This window comes from Lutzomyia longipalpis, chromosome 1 (assembly GCF_024334085.1).
Source record: "Lutzomyia longipalpis isolate SR_M1_2022 chromosome 1, ASM2433408v1".
Lineage (NCBI taxonomy): Eukaryota > Metazoa > Arthropoda > Insecta > Diptera > Psychodidae > Lutzomyia > Lutzomyia longipalpis.
Genome location: NC_074707.1, coordinates 38,242,942 through 38,264,981, shown reverse-complemented (window position 1 = coordinate 38,264,981; position 22,040 = coordinate 38,242,942). Strand labels below are relative to the sequence as shown.

Sequence of the window (22,040 nt, the reverse complement as noted above, 5' to 3'; positions counted from 1 at the left end):
GAGGGGTACTTAACATACCCCTGAGCAATATTTTTTTTTTAAATAATTTCGTTGTGTTTGAATTTATTCTGTTAAGAATTAAGTTTCTTGGTTAGTTGAGAATATTGCGTAGTTTAATTTAATTGCGACTGCTAAAAACATAAAAAAAAATGCCGATTTTACCCATGTAAAAGTTACCTTTTGCATGGAAAACGATGACATATACTAGATTTCATGTCAATTAATTTTCTCAAAATCCTTAAAAATGATCTAAAAATCATTAAACAATTGAATATTTGACCAAATTTTAATTAAAGAGGCCTTTCCCGACTTTATGCGACTAAATATTCAAAGAATATTTCTGAGTAAAAGCAGATACTACCAATTGGGCCATTCAGCGTTTATTTGACATGAAAAGCAGTATATTTGTCATGGAGAAAATGATTTTTCTCACGTTTTTGCTCTAGCGGCTACAATTTTTAAGATAACGACTTGAAATAAAAAGGAAATAAAACTTTTTGAGTTTATGAAACTTTTGCTGGCAGAAGTTTTCAGATATATCAATCCAATCAAAAGTTATTCGCGATTAAAATCATGCCCTAATTTCCTGGCCACTCTGTAGATTAATATTTCATTTTATTGAGAAAAAAACTGTTGAACCGATTTGTATAAAAAACGTAAATTATTTTTAAAACATCAAAGGAAATGGATTTATTTAAATCTGATCAATTTTCTTTGAATTAATAATTAAAAAATAATGAAACACTATTGCTTCTAGTAATGTTACTAGTTTATTTAAAAGTATTCTGCACTCAAGTGAGATTATTTAAAAAAAATCCTATTGATAAAAAATCAGAGGTTGACAGAAATTCCTTATTAGTAAAAACAAAATTTTAAGCTGCCCAAAATTACTAATAATTTTAAAAAGTTGCTTTTCCAGATCTTTTTCTTGCAAAAATATTCTTTCAAAAAAACATTAAAAATCATTTTAAAAATTTCTTTTTTACTCTCAAATGGACAAAAGCTGTCTCAATGTTTGGCAAACACGACATTATTGTTTAACTGGTGAAATATTTCTATGGTCTGTCATTTACCCCCCTTATACCTTTCACGTTTGGCGTGCGAAGGGTTAACTTTCAGAAGTTTATTTTATTCAAAACTTTTTTAAAAGAAGTTTTTTTTTGCTTTTCCTTTCTAGCCTGTCATGAATGACGATGAGGACCAATTGACCAATAATAAAATGAATGGTCTTCATCATCGCAATGGGTACACCAATGGGGGTGTCACAAATGGGCACACGAGCGACCAAAATCACAATGGGCTCGTCAATGGGGATGCTAAAAAGGTGAAATAGTTGATGAGATGCTCACGGCGTCATTTTGTTGAGCAACGAGAGAGAATTTGGTGTACAACGTGGGCCCAGAATAAGGTTTGTAAGACAAAAGAAAGAGAGCGTATTATTAATCAAAGATCTATTTATTGTTACACTGAAAATATTTACAATGAAAGGAGATAGTTGTCTAATTTACATTTAAAGAAACAAAAAAAAAAAGAAAACAAAACTATATTTCTCTGTAAAAGTAACTTTATTTTTTTTCTCTTTTTTTGATGGTATTCTTTCATCTTCTCTTTACTCTTTAATTATTAAATGAAATGAAATTCTTTGTAATATTATTATACAATTTATATTATAAAATAGAAAATGTAAATTGTTTTAAATGCTCCAATGTAAGGTTTATTTGTTTAAGGTGCAGGATAGATCTGCTGAAAATGTTTCTTCGGGGATTTTCCTTTTGTTCTTCCTCATATTTTATAATGATTTTTATTTGTTTTGTTGTAAATAAGTCATAATATGTTGCATCTCATGGTTATATTTATCAACAATGAGTTATGTCCTTCGTAGACTAGGGGACTTAATCCTTGACAAAACTGGGTGAGAATTTAATCCAAGACACATCTGCAAAATAATTAATTGAAATAAAAGTGAAAAAGAAGAAGAATTTGCATTTCTTGAAGGGAGCTCTCTCTGATTGGCTGATAAACCTGATAAATTCAGGCAAAGCGTTTTCATTGGCTTGCTTGAAAGGAGGAGCTTCAGTGCAAAAATAAATTGAACAATGAGATTCTGTTAAAAATCTTTTCTTAAAAATCGTCATTTATAAGATTTTTTGGTATTATGGGAAAAATCTTCGAACATTTTGACAGTTTATTTCTTTCCAAGAATTTAAGAACGTCAACTGTCAAAATCTTACAAAAACTCTTAAGTTGAATGGAAAAGAAAAGATTTTTGACAGAATTGACAGAAGAATTTGACAGCTGAATTTTATTCTGCTGTCAAAATTTCAAAATTGTTTTATTCAGAATTCCAAGAAAAAAAAATAATGAAAAATTTCCATCAAAATCAAGATAAATTTTAAAGAGAAAAATCCCCAAAAATTGCAAAGTCTTGTCGAGATTTAAGTCCCCAGTGTACATATAAGGAGGTTTACTTTGCAAGTATTTCTGCAGTATAGTTAATTTTTTGTGTGTTATGGGAAGGCTTCTCTAAGTGTGGTTACTTTGAGGTTTAATTTATTCTCTTATAAAATGTTTGTATTACTTTTTGCGCAAAACAATGAAGAGAAGAGATGAGCAATATCGATGGGAAAAATTGCTTTAATATTGATTTAATTTAAAACATTTAATTTATTGCACAAAATTCATCACTTTGCGAATGTATTCGATGGTTTCTCTTGCATTTTCATGGATCTTCCTGTAAAACTAGGTCAATGTTCTAATATTTTTTTTTCATTCTTTGAATGTAATTTCTTTTGTATAGAAATTCAATTTGTAAAGTAATTATTATATTGAGAGTAAAATAATTCTTTTGGAGGATTCTTGTTAACATTTACCCCCCTCCTCTATGGTTGATGGACGTGATTTTTTTAAAAAATTCTTTCACCTTTTTTTACTATTTTTTTTCAATGTATAAAAAATAGTTTTTAATATTAAGTCATGAGTTTTATTATTATAAATATTAAGGTTGTAATTGTTAAGGTGAATTGATTTTTTCTTTTCCAAAATTTCTTGTTTTTTTTCTTTCTTTTTCTTTCACAACACAGAAACGCAAAAGAGGGAATAAAAATATTGATGAAAATTTCATAAATGAAAATGTAGAATTTTTACTAAAAAAAAATAAAGTTTTTGAAAAATTTCTAATAAAAAAAAACTCCTAATCCCCTCTTCCCCCCCAGATTTGTAATCTTTTGTACAGTGATGGTAGATTTAGAAGCACTGATAAGAGAAGAAAAATAAATCAAACATAATGCGAAAGTATTTTTTCAAAAGAAAAGAATAAAAATGATGAAAAATATAAAACACAAAATGTGTGGTGATATTTTTCTTATTTTTTTGGGTGAATATTTTGTAATGACAATTTTTGTGTCTAAGAAAATGTATTAAGAAAAGTCTCTGAATTGATGACGTGCGAAGGATTTGTAAGAAGATTAAGAAAATGGCTTAATGGTGAAAAGCGATTTGAAAATATTCCCTAAATGGAAGCGGAAAAGTTTGATGATAAATTGCTTCCAATGTGTTCGTTTTGGAATATTTTCAGCTGCGTTTGAGCTTTGTCGTTGGAATGCAATAGTTGAGCAATGAACTGTTCAGTGGCCCTCTGGTGGAAGGAATTGTAAAGATTTATCTAAAAACATTAAAATTTCTCTAATTCAACGTCACAGTTTTGAGGAAAATTTATATTTTTCCATGTAATTTGCTTCAAAAAAATTTTGCAAAATTTTCTTGCGGTTTTTGATAAAACTTCGAACTTCTGAATACTTTCTAGCAGTTATATATTTGAAAACTAAAGACAAGTGGTCAAAGGTAGATTTTTAACATAAAATTGGTGTTATAAGTTATTGAAAATTTATTCTAGCAGTTTTATTTTTTCTTATTCCCAACATTTTTTTTCTTAAACTAAAGGAAAGGAACGAAAGGAAATTCTTTTATGAAAATGGGACCAGAATAGGAATATTTTTCTGCAATTGATTTCTAAAATCAGCTAAATTAAGAAATAATTCTTGTACTTCTTGTATTAAAAAGGTGCTAGAATTTCTTAATTAAAATTAATTTAAAAAAAACCGCAAAATACTCAATTTCTCGTAAAAAAAACTGCAAGAAATAGCATTATTTCAGTTCTCAAGCACCAGAGGGCCAACAAGCAATTTATTCAACTACTAATAATTCTAAAGACAACGGTGTTTGTAAGATACTTTCATTCGTGCTATGTACATAAAACATTTTTAATAAAAAAAATCACACCCCATTTTTCATTTTCCGGCTTTCCCGGTAATCAATAAGATAATTTTCAATATTATTTTTGCTGCAATAAAAAAGAGAAAATCATGAGACAAAAAAACGTGTTCATTGTAAGAAAAAGTAACACAAAAATGTAAATTTTTTGAATCTGTTTTCATTTTTATTCATATTTTTAAGGATTATGCTTTGAAGGATATTAAATCTATATATAAAAGAATGTTGATGTTTTATTTTAAGATGAATCCTTTGAATTATTTTGGTCGATCATGTGTGTTTTCACCGCTTTTCCGAACATAAAATGCAATTTTCATTTTTTCTTTTGGGTAATTATTTTTTTATATGAGAAAATGAAGCACAATTTTCCGACTTTTCTTTCTCCTGAGGCGAAGAAACCGCGTTTCGATGAGTTTTACAGTTTTCTAGCGGAAAATTGACGTTAATTTCATAACTGAAATTTTGAATTCAAATATGGTTGACGCGTGCTTTTCTCAATATCTCAAAATCATACGATTTTCCCCCCTTGAAGCCTATTCTTTTCTGCTTTTCCGTCGCCAATCGACGCGGCGACGTCTCCTAAAAACAAATAACCCAATTTCCCCGGAAAATTCGGCAAAGAAACGCGAGAAAATTAGGAGAACTAGTGGTGTGAGTGAGAGAAATTAAGACAAAAAGTATATTTATCTCCCTCATAATGTATATTGTCCATGTGGAAGAGTATGACAACTCTACTCCTAAAGCGAGAAAGCACCAAGGATAAATCTTGGTATCTCTTTCTTGCCAACAGTCATCTCGCTTTAACCTACGTGCCCCAGCTAAAAAATCAGCGCCCCTAGTGGCAGGCAATTTTTTCTGCGCCTGAAAACATACACCCCCGATAAAACTTACATAACCTCACTATAAGGTGTTGTTTACAGTGGGAAAAAAATTGTTTTATCCACCGAAATTAAGGGAAACTAGAGCAATAAATCGGTAAGTCTGCCTTTAATTATCATTTTAAGCTTTCAATTGATTATTTAAGTGCAAAAAGTGTGAGATTTTTAACGTATTTCACGAAATCACAGAAGCCGCCCAGTTTTTCTCACACTCATAACCTAACTTCGTATGAAAAAAAAAAAAACATTAATTCCGGGGAGTTGCCGGAATACTTAATTTTTCTTACAAGAAAATTTTAAGATTATGCACAAAATTGATCAGTTATGTTTTCAAAATGCTTAAAAATACGTTTAAAAAATCCTTTTATCATCCTTAAGATTCCTTTGATATCTTGGTGTTTATTTTAATAAAAAGAAATGCAGCAAATACGCCCCCCTCCACCCGCAAGAAAAGAGCGTCTTTTCGGGGCAGGAAATGTTGCGGTTTGTGTGTCAAGGCGGGCACGGTGATTGGGAAAGTGCCTGATCGAAACTATCGGGGCGTACGCAAAATGCGAGACACATTTCCCATGCAATTCACAAACCAAATGGCTCGCGATTTGATAAAAAATATTTAATTTTATTCATCAACATTCTTTTATGGGGGAGGGTAGTGTAGTTGTGGCATTTGGCACGTTTCTGACCTCAATTCCCACAATTTGTGGCTGCGTGAGGAGTATTTTGTGGGCAAAGAAGACCACAAGTAGGGTTCATTTATTTCTTAAGAAGAGTGGGGTCCTTTGAAGGGGTAGTTGGTACAGAAACATAGATATTCATTTTACAAATAATTTTTTTGAATTTAAATAAATAAAATCCAAAATTTCCACTAAAAGAAAATCAAGGATCTTTGAATTTTATTGAATAATGTTTGATGAAATGGTGAAAAAATCTTGAAGAATTCTTTTCGTTTTATGTCGCTCCTTATCATTAATTAAGTGATTAATTAAAAATCATGATTGATTGATTAAAATAAAAAGCCAAAAGTTTATTGAGAAGAAATTTTAAAACATTTTTTTTCTGTAACATAAAAATTTCTCTAAAAATATATTTTTGAATTTCGTTTTTCTGCTGTTCAACAAGTTCAAATAATTTTCCAAGTCCTCAAGAGTCACCTGTAAAATAAGATTAAAAAAATCTTATGAAAAACTGCTGTAGAATTAAATACCTACCATTTTTTTTTTAAATTTTCTTGCAATTTTCTTAAGGTCTTCTTCGTTAAATCTTTTTACTTGCCTTAATTTTTACAATTGTTATACATATTCTGGCAATTCGTGCACTCGCTAGGTAACATAGCAGTGCAAGCACATTGCACATAATTCGGGCAGCAAGCTGGGGTTGAGGTACTTGGGGTTGAAACACAAGTTTGCACTGCTGTAGCACAGCAAGCTTGAGCTTTTACTTCGAATTTTCCCGCAATAAGCAAGAGGCACATTGCCGAAATTAAAAGACGCATCTTTACAATTGGTTTTTAACTCACTTTTTGATATTTTCTCAGAGTTTGGATCTTCTTTTTATACCACAAATATCAGAGATCATACGTTACTAGAACATTTATCTAGGACAATAAAATTTGGCTCAATGTTTTAATCAGGTGACCTAGTCTATTTCTCATTTTCAAATAGAAACTTATGTTAATTTAGGATACTCTCATCCCATATTTATTTGTCCAAATGGCTTTAAAATGCAGATGCGTGCTAAATTAAAACTAAATTTTGAGGAGTCTCTTCAACTTGATCTCAATTTGTCCATTTTTTTCCAAAAATGAAGCTTTATAAAAGCGAGAAAAAAATCTCATTTAGTTTCATTTATTTTAGACTGTCTAACAAGTTAGATTTAATTCAAATTGAGTTAGTTTATTAGTTAGTTTAATTAGTTTTCATTACATCAATTAAGGATATAAAAATACATTGAAAATATTATATCCAAATCACATTTTCATTAGAAATAACTGAATAAATTGAACTAAAAATTGCTTAAGCCACGCCTCCATTCCATTTTGGTATGTTTCTTTTTTGTATATATGAAGCATACGCACTTTACCTCGCTAAAACACATTCCAAAATTAAAGCATAGGCAGCATATGCTTCATGCACAAAAATGCAGAATGAGGTACAATGGGAGCATGTTTTTTATATTTTCCTCTTGTACTTTCTATGACATTGAATTGATTGCTCCACAACTGTGCTCATCATTTTACCCCACCTATTTCAATATTATGTATCTTCATTTCACGTAAAATTGATTAATCTCCGGTTCCATGTTGATATTTTGTTTTAAATTTTAATTATCATAAACTTCGATATGGCTTCTTTTCGATAACAACAAACCGCGCAGCAGGAAAGTTCAAAGTTATATTGAGAAAATTCACATATTGCACACAATGGGGCGCGTGCTGCGGAAAAGTCAATGCATCTGTGTGGTGGATGATTTCCCAATATACATATATCACGATATTTTTTATGTTGATATGTAGGATAATTTATTTGATGAATAATTTAGTTTATTGAGGAAGAAGGGGAAACTTGAATCTTGCGATAAGCTCTTCGAACAACATAAAAAAAAATCTCAAAGACATTTGAGCCAGTATGCTGTGAGACATATGATGTCGAACAAGGTCGTTTAATGACTTGATTTCAAGCATATCATTGGCAAAGATGATGATGATGAAAAAAATAAAATAAAATAAAATAAAACTAATGCAATGGAACGAATATTGGTGAACGAATGTGGTAGGAAGGCAAAAGGGCAAAAGGAAATCCCCACAAAGTGGTTGCTATTTCTCAGTTCATTTCCATTTGCAAATGTTTTCTTCCTCGCCAATTATCTCTTCTGCGCGTCATTCACCGCGCGCCTACATTCTACCATCGTTCTTTTTTTTATTTGCAAAATTCCCCATAATTGTATCAAGGAGGTCAGTAAACCTTAAAAGATGTTGATGGTCAGGGGAGTCAAACAAACAATCAAAAAAATAAACATTCTTGCGATGAGCTGGAGTGGGATTGGTGGGAGTGAAAGTATTATTGAGATTTTTGCAAACTATGTGGTATAGGTAGCTATATATAATATTCAATTTGGTCGGGAATTTACGTGAGGAAACAACCTTGGGCGGTTTTTTTTCTTTATTACCTTTTTCAATTAAATAGCCACCATAATGTGATCTTTCGGTTCGCTCTCTTGCTATTTCGTCCAACTAAATACTTGGTCTACACGGTCATCTACGGTAGGTGGTAAAGTCTTTTGTGTGTTAATAAAAAATATTTTTATTACACCTCTTTCTGTTCATTATGTCTTTTTCCAATAAAAACTAAAAAAGAAAAGGCGGAATAATGCAAGGAAAATGGCAAAAGTCTCTTCTCACAGAGTCCGCGTGCGTTTTCAAGGAAGTTTAATGAACTTGCAACAGAGTTAGTGCGTGTACCATAGAGGTGCATATAGCTTCACCAAAGCTCCCATCATTGTCATCTTTCCGCCCCCAGATGATGAGAAAATTGCATTTTAGACACTAGAGAGAGAAGTTGCAATCAAATATGCAGATTTTTCCTCTTTTTTTTGGCTTTTTTCTTTATCAAATAAAATTAATAATATAAAGCAGACAAAGAGAGAGGGAATGAGGGGCAAAGTGGGTCACAAATGGGCAGCCAAATGGTGGTGGTGGTGGTATGGTGCACGATGATGCAGATATGTAACAACGCATAGCGTATTATATACAAATACCCAAAATATTTTCATGACAAAATCACTACTTTCACTAAAAGAGACCACTCAAGAGTGGATTTCGGCAATATAATCTCTGACTAATGCCACAGACATGTCCATCTCGACATAATTTTCAGGCTTCACCCGAATTCCCACACACACGGGAAATTATCCAAAAATATTTTCTGCATTAATTGTCTCTATTCCACCAATATCGAGGAGGGAGTGGGGGTAGCTGGTTAATACATGCCAATTAATATATCCACCAAACACCCATTCATGTTGGTGAAGAAAAAAAAAGACCAGCAGCCAAAAGCTTTTTTTTTCTTCACGACTTTGCAGGTGATTATGTTGCAATTAACAGGCAAATACACAGAGGATTTTTGACACTCAACACGCTGGATAAATGCTGTGTTTTTGCACAAATTGTAATCGTTTTTTTTTTTTGAGAGGCCTCTGAAAATGTTCCAATTTTGCTAAATTGAATTGCTAATTGAAATTTGAAAAATGCGTCCAATCGCAATTTTAATTGTGGGAATTTAGCAAAGCTCAGGAAGGTTAGCAGAAAGCTCATGAAAAATTTGAATATTCACGTATTTGGATTAGATACAAAATACATAAACTCCTTTTAGCCAATATTTTATTCCTATGTTATATGATGAGATTTATATATAGAAAAGGAATTTTTTCACTTTGAATACTTTAAGTACAAAAAAATCATTGATTGAAGCTTTGCTGCATATGCTTCATGCATTTAAATAGACAATGTGTAACAATGGGGGCGTGGTTTTCATATTTTAGAGCAAATCTTTCCAGGATTTTCCGATCTAATCATCCAATCCCCGAGAAAAATTAAAAAAAATCTTTAAAGCTTTTATTGTTTTTTTTTTTACCAATAAAAAAAATTTAAGACACTGAATTAATAAAAGAACATAAACTCCTTCAGTTTCTATAGTATATTTTAAAGTTTCATAAATTCCTCAAGATATCTTAAACAGGAGCACAGCTTAGGAAAGTATTTGGGTGTCTTATCATTCATTAAATATTCAGAAATGGCTAAGCTTTTCTTAATAGGAAAAAAAATTATTTTCATGCTAAAAGAATTACATTAACAAATTTTGACATTTTTTTTAAATGTTATAAAAAAAATTTAAACGTAAAAAATTTCAAAGTTAGAAAGGAAATGTCAAGCTTTTAAAAATCGAACGTTTAAAAAGAATCCTTATGTCATTATAGACGTTAAAACAATGTCAAATGTCAAAATTCTAATAAACGTCAAAAAATAAAAAAAAAATCATCACGCGATAAGAATTATAACAGGAATCGTTAGAAATATGTAGAAAAGGAATGTTAACCAGTCATTTTTATCAATTTTCAAAGTAATAAGGTTTTGGCTACGCCCCTAGTCTTATTTAAAAAATCATCGTAACCTACATAACACACCAAAATTCCTAAGAAAATTAATTACTACTGGAGATTTTCTTCCATTCTGGGCTTTAACCATTACAGGATATAAAACAAAAGACCGTAAATAAAAAGGATCCTTTATTAGTTGTTCTCAATGAAGTATACCACTTTATGTACAACTTCATTTCAGCCACTCTGAACAATTGTTCCCTGCTTTTCTTCTTTAGTTTCATCAACGTCTTATGGATGGTTGGTCATTGAAAATTTTTCGGTTTTATTGTCCTTTTGATGATCCTTATTGTATAATGAAGTTTTGAAGAACTTTAGCAGTTTCAAAAGCTCCTCTCCGGGCATTCCATTCATTTATTTGCCTTCTCTCAATTTCATTTTCTCACAGAAGAATTTAAATTAATTCTAAGATAGACACCCAGAAGCTTCAAACTCTTCTTATAAATTAATGCAAATTCTTCGTCTAATCTAAATTTTCACTCAGGTATAATGTCCTGGATGAATCTCAATGGGTTTTAATTTAATCAGGGCATCGTGTATTGAGCATGAGAAATGAAATCTCACACAAGAGGCGAAATTGGTCGTAGCACGCAATGTACAAATTAATTTTTCATAATAGGTTTTTGCAAAAAAAAGTGGCAATAAAAATCATGAAAAATTACTTGTGGGGAAATGTTATGTGAAATGGGATTTCATTCAATATATACTTGATGATTGTGGACAACTATGCGGGTTGGTTGTCTGGTTGATGTACATTTCACCCCTAACATTTACACCGTATACACAGGTGACTCCCAACCACCTACACTGTGGGTGGATGATTCAGGCAAACTAAAAAGAGACTTTGTCTCTAAATACGATGATGGCGTAGGTTGAAGCACTATCAAACATGCATGCAAAAAAGGATTGAGGGTGCAATTTGAAGGGTAAGAAAAAAAATCGATTGAAATGCAAAAACGGCAAAAACTTTGCGTGCAAATGCGGTGTTCTGTGTAATGCATTTTATATTAGGTATACTGTACCTGTAGGGGAACATGGGGCAATTTGTTAATTTTAATTGAGAAATATATTTTCCTTGGTATGTACCGAGAAAATATTTTAATTTTATAATGACGACTGTCTTATAGGAAATTTTCCGGGCTACAACTTTGTCTCATACGATTTCTTTATATCTCAATGGGAAAATGCATTTTCAGTCCATTTTCCGAACCTTGCGATTTAACATTTTGCCCCAGTTACCCCTACCTATAGCGTAGTAAATGTGAAACCTTCATTGAACCACACTTTGAAGCTTTGTACTAATAATTCGTTTATTGCACGCGGGGGTGAATTAGTGAGACATGTGGAAAGACAGGCGCCAAATGCAATAATGTAAGATTGCTACCCTTCGAAAATAACACATGTGTATTGAAAAATCAACAGACCCAAGTAATTCACATGAAGAAGGTTCTCTTCGTCGTGCAATATATAAAAATAAATTGACTTCAATGGAAGACCAATTAGTCTTAATTCTAGGTAAATGCTTATTACAACTAATGCCATGTACGTACTTACATATTACATGAGTGTCATAAGTTATTATCTTCCTATTTATCCCCCAATGATGAAAAGATCGCACTTTGGAATGGAGCAAATAACAAGTCATTTGAATGACGGCAAAGGAGAAGTCTTTTGACATCAAGTTTTGCGCACTTTACACAATTTTTATTCAAGAAAATCTTTCAAATTACGTGTGTGATCTTAAGATGTCCGCATCTTTTGTACTCAAAGCTTTCAATTTTTGCCCATTTAAATTATTCTTTATGTTTTCTCATTGACTGAGTTCATTGCAAAGTTCACAAATTTTCAAGTACATTGTCTTTGCTGAAGAAAAGAAGCTTTGGCATAAAGCTTTTGCCAAAAGTAGATGTTTAAAAATAAGTTCAATATAAAGAAAAGAATTTGCGTAGAACTTCCCACAACGCAGAAAAATGATTTATTCCACCTTAAGACGTCTTTAGTTGCAAATGAGCGTGAAATTTTGTCTGAATTATTCAAATTAGTGACAACAATATTTAGTTTATTTAATCAGTAACGCCAATACGTTTGTTTTCTTTTCAAATGAAGTCATATATTCAAATGGGAATTAGTGGAAGTTATTTTTTCTTCTTATTTTGGGGGAGTTTAAAGTCCAGCAGAAGATGCATGTTGTTAATTGGAAGTCATTAAGGTGACTGGGGTCAGTGTCCTTTCAGTGCAATTTGGTTGATGTTTTCGAGCTCATCTTGAATGCAAAATAATTATTTCAGTCCAATTTACTTGCAGTTTTCGATTTTTTTACAATTATTTTTAATAAAACAATAATGAGTTATTTTTCTTAAGAATATTTTGAAGTTCATTGTTTTCAGCGGTAATGTTTTCTTACTTTCTTTAGTTAGTTAAGGACACTAACTCCACGTCCATAATTTCAAGACAATTTTGTTGCTTTTAATTCAACTAAAATAAATTCAGATAAAAGAATTAATAAAATCCAGCGTAATTGGAATAATAAATCCCCAATTTAACGGATCATGCTTTAATGTCTCTTTCAATAGTTGAAAAAACCCAACAGATGGCGCCACCTTATTCAAAATAAGCGTTAAACAGTTTAACTTTAAATAATTCCATCTAAACCACCCACAAACATTTAAACTAAACACAAATCAATTTAGCATGAAGATGAAGAAGCATTTTGTTGCCATCTTTTAGCTCTAATGTACATATTAGTTCCAAGAATTGTACATTTTACAGAAAGCATAGCATTGTTGGAAAAATTTCACCAGTCATGCTTCTTAGTGCTTGTTGGTGTAATTACCTAAAAATAAAAAGAATTTGTGTTCGCACATGGGTGATAATAATTTTTCGTTAAATTTTCATGAGTGGCTGTTACGTGTGCGCGTCTTTTTTTTATGGGACACACATGAAATCACTAGCTATGGAAAATATTGTTCATATTGAAGTCTACCCGTGTGTGTATGTGGTACAGAAGAGGAGTCGCGAAGAATCGTATAAATGCAAATGAAGGCAGGTAAAATATACTATATGTACCACCTCTTGCTAGTTTTCAGTGTACCCTCGCATTTTGGGAGAGAACCTCTTAAAGAATCAATATAAGGAGACAGAGAGAAGATAGCAGTCAGAGACAATATTGACATTTTACCATTGCAAAGATTTCTATGCGATTTATACCTAAATTGTGCGTCTACGGGATGGTGTAATGCTACACATCAAAGTCCTGCCTTTTTCCACATGACGTACTTGCGGTATTTTGACTACCTACTTTTTGAGGAAAAAATATTTTTCATCCACAAAATGTACTGCACGCAAGGTGAGAAAAAAGCGGGAAATAATACGCAATTCTTTCACAAGAGCTTTAAGCTTGAACTAAGAAATCTCAAGTTCAGCACACTGTTGGTGTTTGAATAGACAATAAGCGCTAATTTCTTGACGCGACTATCCGATGGGGGCTCTTTGAACATATAGTGTGGTGGAGATGATGCGATGATTTGTTAAACCCGGTAAATGATATTCAAAGGTTAAAATTATACTTGAAAAATTTTGCAAACATCATCATTTGAACTTCATTTAATTTATGCAAAATAAATATTTTATTCTTGTAAATAATTCCTTTTTTTGCTCAATGGATATCAAGAAGCTTTTGTTATGTGCGCAAAGTACGTGAGAGAGTCCAAAAGAGACATTTTTTCACTCAAAAATTTTCAATTGTCCATCTTGGATGGTTTTTGCCCAAGTTAGCAGCAACCAGCACGTTTAAGAGTGGATTTAGAGAATCAATTTTCATGTTTGAAATATATAGAATTTTTTGAAGGCAAAGTTGTTAATTTTTTGTAATATCACATGATTATTTGTCTTGAATTGATTGTTAGAAAAATCCATTCTGTTTGAAGTCTCGTTGCGCACATCGTGGAAAAAATCAAGTGGCTAAACAGCAATCCCAGAGTCCAGTCACGTCAAATGTTTAATTCTTAACTTCTACAAGACACTCTGTACAATTTATATGTTTAAATTATTGATTCTTCTGCTTATGCTTTTGCAGCTACTTCTTTATAGAGCAATGTTATAATGCTTGGTTAGTTTTCATGTCCTTTGTATAAGTTTTAATATTTCTTTTTTAGAGTAAAAAGGAATGAAGATAAATACATATGAGATCCTTTAGTAGAACCTTAAATATTTTACAAAATAAATTAAAGCTTCATATGAAAGTTAATATAAAAAAAAATTGAGTTAGGATTTTTTTACATGGATACGAATCTAGCCTAATTGTATTTTTATTCAATTCATAAAGTTTTTTGACATATTAGAGCCTTAAAAAAATTAAAAATAAAGACTAAAAGAAGTTAGGATAGTTTAACACGGATTTATGTATTTTTGTGCTTGACGAGCATATGCTCAATAGCTTTACTTCGGCTTTACTTTTCTAAATATAAATTTCAAAATAAATAAATAAAATTGAATTCCAAGAATCTTTCAAAGTTTCTCATTATAAAAATAAATTTTTCTTTTCAAAGAAAACTCAAGCTCATATGAAAGAACTTGTATGGTGCTGCTGTTTGCAAATAACTTTATACATAAATGAGGTGTGGAAAATATGTATGTGCGTGTGTTAATGCTTTTCCAAAGTCTCATCACACATGTTGACGACAATTTGTTAAAATATATAGATATGCACATTTTAGTACAAATACAATGTGTTTTGTATATTTTCGAGAAATAACTCCACAAGCGGAAGTTATTCAAGGTTTTATTTCCTCATCAAAGTCCCATAAATATTTCGTCTCGAACTCTTCAACATGGACAAATTTTTTTTTTTTCAAATATTGTCTTTTGCATAAAATTCGTTATACATTGATGTCTCCTACGTGTGTTATTCCCCTTTGCAAAAAATAGCCAATAAAGGAGATGTTTTGGGTAATAAAAGAGTAGCAACTTTGTGCGGAATTTGCACTTCAATTTGAATGGTGAAACAAAATATTTTGGCAAATTTTCACCTGAAAAAAAATTTGTAAAAAGAGGAAGTAATTTTGTCCAAAAACTCGCTACGGTTCCTTATTGTTTAGATGCTTTACATGCTCTCCTTGGTACGATGTTAGCACAAATTAATATCTTGTTCAATATTTCATGTTTAAATTTTCACGAAGAGTAGAATTTGTGTTTTTTTTTCATCGGGGTAACTTTTCACCAGGTTAGAAGAAGATTTTTAATAATTCAATTTCCCTACAAGTCTCTTACAATTCGCAGAAAGTTATTACCTTCAAGAAGTCAGTGGTGTTACGTACAGTTGTGTTGAGAATTATTGATGCATCATGAGATTTTAGTATTCATTTTTTTTATTGAATAAATAAAAAAAAAATATTTTGGGACTACGTCCCATATAGGAACAGGGCCGGCCACCCTATATGATGTTGCTCTCCTTACGGAGAAGTAGTGGGCGGCTTGCTAGATACTACCACGTGTGGGCCATTTTACGGATAGGAGTGTATCAATCTCCTGATCCAACCGGTCATTGAATAAATAAGAAAATAATATCTAGAAGAGCAAAATGGGTTCTTCTCCGACCTATTTTGTGTTTTTTTTTTGTCATTTAAAAATATTTATTTGTGTTATAAATTAAATCAAAACATCGCTGAAATGCAAATCTTCGAAATTTCGAATAAATTCTTAAAAATATTCTAATTATCTAATTAAAACATTCAGTTACTTTTCACTAAAAATTTATTTAATGTCCCTGAAATTCTTACACAGTTTGTACACGTGTTTCATCAAAACATCACCCCTCGTGCGGTTGTTGATGTTCCTCATCTAAAATTCCAGAAAATATGAGAAAAGGCGATCAGAGGAAAAATATTCCACGACACAAATGCGGTTACATTTAGATGAAATAAAGCGGCAAAAAAATACTTCTCAATGGAAAATTGCAAAAAAAGAAAAGAAAAATCTTCCACTCTAAATGACGTCATAGCCGTACGTTTTATGTTTAAATAGATGCCCATTCGTGTCTTGTCTAATAATTCTTGTTGTTTTTTCCTCCCCTAATCAATTTAAAATTAATCACTGCAATTACGCGCGAATGTTTGTCTCCTTGTGTGCAATTTTGTATGCAGACTGCGGATGGATTTCCTCAAGAGATGAGTTTAGCAATTTTAATTGATACCTTCTGTACGTACGTACAGTTCTTTATGCATTTTCGCGTATTGCTCATGCGGTAAAAAGTAGAATTAAAAAAATAAAATGACACATCATGAGAAGAATGTTGGAAATTGTGGGAAATTTTGCAAATTTAATTGCAAATTTGGGTTTTGAAGGAAACAACAAAAAAATAGATAAATGTATTGCAGAATGTGAAGAGAGAAGTAAGAAAAAATGACTGCCTGAACGAAGACAAAAGCACCTTAAGCGTGAATACAATTAATCTTGGCTTTTTGGATTTAAGTTTTATGTTAATATGGTAAACATAAGAAATGTGTACCACAGGTATGTGTCCGTGCGATGTGACAAAAGTGGGGGAATTATGTAAAACCGTTCAGAAATTGATCGTACATTCAGTTTCAATCGTAACTCTGTGGCGTTCACTCACGAAATCCGTGTTCTTTTGTCTTGGAAAGTTCTTTCTTCTTAATTACATTTCCTTGGATCCTTTCCGGGATTAAATTCTTCAAAACGTTCTATTTGAAAGTGTCCGCTTTTGAAGAGAAAAAAGGAAATTAAAAACGGAAGTAAAAAAGGACGTAGTGATTATTAAAGTTTGTTGAAAGTTAGTACAGAAAAAGCGGGAGAGAGAGAAAATCTTCTTGAGATAATTGCAAAGTGAAGTCCATCCTTGGATTGGTTGCCAAGAGATAGAAGGATTTAATCTTGACTTTTGAAGTTCTTTTTTTTACAATTTTCATTTTTGGTGGAATTAAATTGTAATTTCCAAGAGTATTTCATATTAATTGTGTGTGAATTCTTTACGCTGAAAGTTTTTTGAAGTTTTGGTTTTTTTTTACTTTGGACATCTCAAGGAAATCTTGCACGGAACGGAAGGTAAATTATCTTGAGAGTAAGAAGAGAGAGAGAGAAAAAAAAGAAAATTCTTTCAATCACTTTATTTCCTTGTTGAGAAAATTTTGCTCTGGTATTTATCATAAAGGGGCTCCCAACGAGGGGGGGGAGATGGAAAAAAGGTGTCGCGTTGTAAAGTGAAAAGTAGTTTTCCTTAAAATCAACTCCAGTTTAAGTTCATTGGCAATGAAAGTGTTGTTTTTTTCTATACCTATTTTTTCATTATATTAATGACTCGGTGGCAGAAAAGGAAGGCCCCGGAAATACAAGGTCTTCACTTTGCTGTATAGAATTCTCATACACTCGATCATCATTTTGTACATAAATAGCGGAAGTATGTTGTATTATTCACAAAAGATCATGCAATAAGGTGTTTCTTTTTTTTTTTCTTTTAATTTATCCCATTGGTTCCCCTTCTTGTTTAATTTGGAAATATATAATATATTTTTCATCTCTTCATTACATATGTATAAAATATTACAAAAGTTGTTAATTATCAATGCGATTACTCAATACATAATATTCGAATAAAATTTAAAATTTGCTCTTTGGTTTTAGCAGACAAAAAATTGTGTCATTTTGATCTTTCGCTTAATGTACATACGTTATATGTATATATATGTAAGTTTGTTGAATAACATCAGCCAAAAAATCGTGAAAAAGACAAATTCGATAAACCTTTCTATTGCAACATTTTTCTCCAAAGAATACATAGGGAATGTTTATATATAGCGTTATTGCTTTTATCACAGAGCGGAAAAGCCTTTTACTACCTACCTACATTCTCACTTACCGTTTGCTACCTGTTTTAGCTATATCGTCATCACATAAGGCAACATAATTTTAACAAACTCATGGCTGGTTTTTTTTTGTTTTCCAACAATGTTGTGTGACAAACATTTTATGAGAAAATAGTTTAAAGTATTTTTTTCTCGGTATTGAACTTTTAATTTGCATAAATGTGGTAAAGAAAAATGCAGTGGAGTATTTAGGTGGAAGGTGATCTGTGGTGGGTAAAAGTAAATGTTACAAATTTTTCTTCTGTTTATATACATTTTTTTTTTGAGGAGTGCGACACCAAATGAAACGTCAAATAATGTAGATATTTAATGTATTTCACAATATAATGTGCAAAGAGTGCGTTTTATTGTACATTTTTTGTGTCTTTAAAGTCTGTGATTGTGTGAATTTTCAATTGGATTTGTATTCTCTTTTTAGCAATAATGTTGTGATATCAAGTGAGAGCCGCGGGGAAAATTAGGAAAAGCTCTTATGGAGGGGAAATGAAAAAATGTTAAAGATGATTTGTGAAAAATGGAGGAAAAAATGGGAAATTCTCAGAAAAAGAAAAACGAAGCGCATAAATACGAAAAGATTCGATTAACAAAGACACATTTTTTACGAACTTATAGGTGATACTGTCTTCTTAATTTTTCGAGATATTGCATTGATTATTTTTAATAATTTTTTCATTTTTAATTTATTAATAAAAGTATTTCCCTGAAATTAATTAAATTCTTGAAAAATAATATTGAAAAGTAATTATAATAGTAAAAAAAATAATTAAAAAAAATATGAAGATTAAAATCTTTTTAAGAAAAATGACCAATCAAACTAAGAAAGAAGCTGTCCTTCATTCCAAACTCACAAAGGTTATACGCATGTGGAGGAGAAGACAATGAACTTGCAAATGAACTCAATCGAATTAGTTTTATAGCAAGGATATTTGATCATAAGTAGACGACATCTCTTGACATTCACCTGCTAATAGTGCAACACGTGCAAACGCCCCCATAATTCATCTACTGTGCTCTTTGTAAAATCAATGACCATCCAGCAATGACCACAAGCTAACATTTTTTTTAATTTATTTGAAAAGACGTGACATCATTTCATTTTAATTTCCTACAAAATTTCCAGTAAAGCTGCTTCTTTGAATTCTCGAACCTTATGGCTTATGAAGGCAAACATAAACAACCCCGCACACAAAGTCATGTGGAACAAGCCTTTTTCATGTAAATTTGTGGGAACTCCGTGCGACGAAGAAGTAATTTTGATGTGACTTTCAGGAATTCCCATTTGATGGTCTTCTTGCCCCATCGTGTGGTGAAGAGGAACTTGAACGGGGAGTTCTTATTTTAATTTCTTTAACGCGCTCATCCAATGTCCATATTTAGTTGATATTCATGCCCGATGAGGTGACCATTGTGATTCTTATAAAATGTGAAAAATTTTGAATTCAGCGCGTGCACCTTATAGAATTTTTGCCGAAAGAAAAAAAGAAGAACCTGTTTATTGATGATGAAGAAAAAATCAACTCGTGTGTCTTCTTGGTAACTAAGAGGAGAGAGATTCTTTTCCTTATCTTGGGTGAGATTTTCTTGTGGGCCGTGTGTGGTTTGCCTATAGAATGTCCATAATTGCGGAGAATTCTTAATGGTTTGCGGTGGATGGGAGAGTGCAAAGTCCCATCTTATGTGTCTCTGTTAGGTCTCCTCCCCGCACTTAAAGAACACACGGGACACGTGATAATTGTCATGTAAGCCAAAAAGCATTTTTAGATCGCTTGCGGAAAGCATGAGGAAACATTAATATGTATATTAGTGGTGCTTACGCGATCTCGTGGACATTTTTCCACTGACGTCACTGCACTAGCAGTAATCAGTATTACAAACACGATGGCTCATCGTGAATCCACTGGGAATTTTCTTCAATATCCATACACTATTTTGAATGTGTCTAGAATACGATAATTTTTTGCATGTCTGGCGAATGTCCACACAGAGTGTCGTCTTTTCCTGAATGGCAAATATATGTACTTCTCCAACCATGGTGTAGCCCCCGCTAAGCAATTTATTGCGAGACTCAAGAATAAGATTGTTGAAATAAGAATTTATTGGATTTTTATGTATATAACTTGGATTTTTTTAAAAAAGATTAACTGATTCATATATGGAATAATACGGTACAAGAAGGGAAAAACCGCAAGAAACTTGCCAAATTGCACATTAAAGGCAGTGCAGAATGAAAAATTTATTTATTGTGATTTTTAAAGAAACAAGAATTACCTGGGTGGTCTGAAATTTATGCTGAAAATTCGAATAATTTTTAAATTAAATTTTGACATTTACAGTTGTAATGACAATCTCCTTTGTCACTTTGACAGAACTTATTAGTTTGACAGTAACACCTATCAATCTTGTTAATCTTCTTTGAATCTACCAAAAAAAAGATGCAAATTAACTAGAATCGCTCAAGAATGAAATTTTAAATAGTTGTTGGTTTTGCCAGTGAATTTAAAAATAGTTTCTAAATGACATTAAAATGCCATTGACATCTGTCAATTTGACAGAACTTTTCAATTTGACAGAAATAGCTGACAATCCGTTTTGAAACCACCGATTTCTTACAGATTCCTAAAAAAACGTCTGCAAAAAACAATAAATCGTGCAGAAAACGTGACTATAAAAACAGTATGTCAACAAATTTCATCAAATGCGTTAAATTGACCTCTGAAGATCAATTGGGTGTACGATTTTTTTTCTTACTGAAGACCTTTGCTATATACATTTTCAATTAAATACAATGTACATATTGAAGAAATCTCTTTCGCATGAACTCTAAATTGTATTAAATGATGACCAGCGCACTGTGTCAGACAATGGCACCAATTTCATATTACCCTAATTATAGGGTTTTGATCGTTTTTTTTCTCCATCTCTTTCAATTCGTGCGTATGGAAGATGGTGTGTGGAAATTATGGTGATCATGAACCATTCACATAGAGTACGATCATCGAGTAAAATTGGTTATTTGGTGTTACGAAGTGTGTGGTATAGAAATGGAAATCGCGCGCCTGAGTGTCGTATCGGTGTCAATGTTAGATTATTCAACATATGTATATATATTTCTCGTTTCTGTATTCAATATAAAATATCAACATGCATGTATACTTTTCAAACTATACCATTTTATATTGGATCGGCAGAGAGGAGCGAAGAAGATTGTCTTTCGTGCATATGGTTTGGTTGAATGTGTGTTTGGTGGTTGATTACCAGAAAAAGCGCGACAGGTTTACGAAGTGCCACACACAGTATAATTCTCACATTATTGCTATTTAAATATATAAAACAGGGTGTCAGAAAATATTTATTGAAAATTAAAAATGAAGGTTGAATTGTCTGGGCATGGGTTGCATTTTAAAATAGTAGGTACAATAATTGTTGTCTTTTACTAGCTATGAGGACCTGATGAAGGTCCTAATGAAGAATCGATTTGTCATTATATCAGGATAATTCAGGGTCAAAGCTTAGATCTTCTAGGAATTCTAGAATAAATTATTGGAAGTTCTAGAAATTTATTATGATTCTAAAGTGGTCTAGTCTGTTATTTATGTTCTAATAGATCTTCTTGGGCACAACATATACCCTACCTTCTAAAAACCGTTTGATGTTCATACCACCCTATACCGTACATCACTATATACTAAATATCATGCCATATTGCTCAATAATCAAATTATTAGGAAAGAAGAATATTTAAGAGAAAAGTCCTTGTACCGTTGACCATTGGCTTCTCTAAAAGAATTTCATACCATGTTTGAATAGTTTCGCCCCGGAGGTACTTAGGCACAAAAAGATCTCCCGATAAAAAAGAGATCCA

General features: G+C 31.7%; 2 protein-coding genes across 7 annotated transcripts in view; both read left to right on the top strand.

Moving 5' to 3' along the window:
- Positions 1-4,492, top strand: part of LOC129787201 (elongation of very long chain fatty acids protein 7) — a 39,053-nt gene extending 34,561 nt beyond the window's left edge. For both annotated transcript variants that reach the window (XM_055822581.1, XM_055822582.1), the window contains exon 8: positions 1,178-4,492. In XM_055822581.1, the coding sequence (XP_055678556.1) occupies positions 1,178-1,333 (156 nt within the window). In that variant the 3' untranslated portion in view covers positions 1,334-4,492. The remainder of the gene's footprint in view (positions 1-1,177) is intronic.
- A 652-nt stretch (positions 4,493-5,144) lies between these two features.
- The window catches only part of LOC129787202 (elongation of very long chain fatty acids protein AAEL008004), a 55,388-nt gene continuing 38,492 nt past the window's right edge, over positions 5,145-22,040 (top strand). Inside the window, exon 1 of one of the 5 annotated variants that reach the window (XM_055822585.1) lies at positions 5,145-5,244. The gene's annotated coding sequence lies outside the window, so the exon portion shown is untranslated. Of the gene's footprint in view, positions 5,245-16,864; positions 17,361-22,040 lie in introns of those variants that run through there. The other 4 variants (XM_055822583.1, XM_055822584.1, XM_055822586.1 and 1 more) reach the window with 4 other exon arrangements.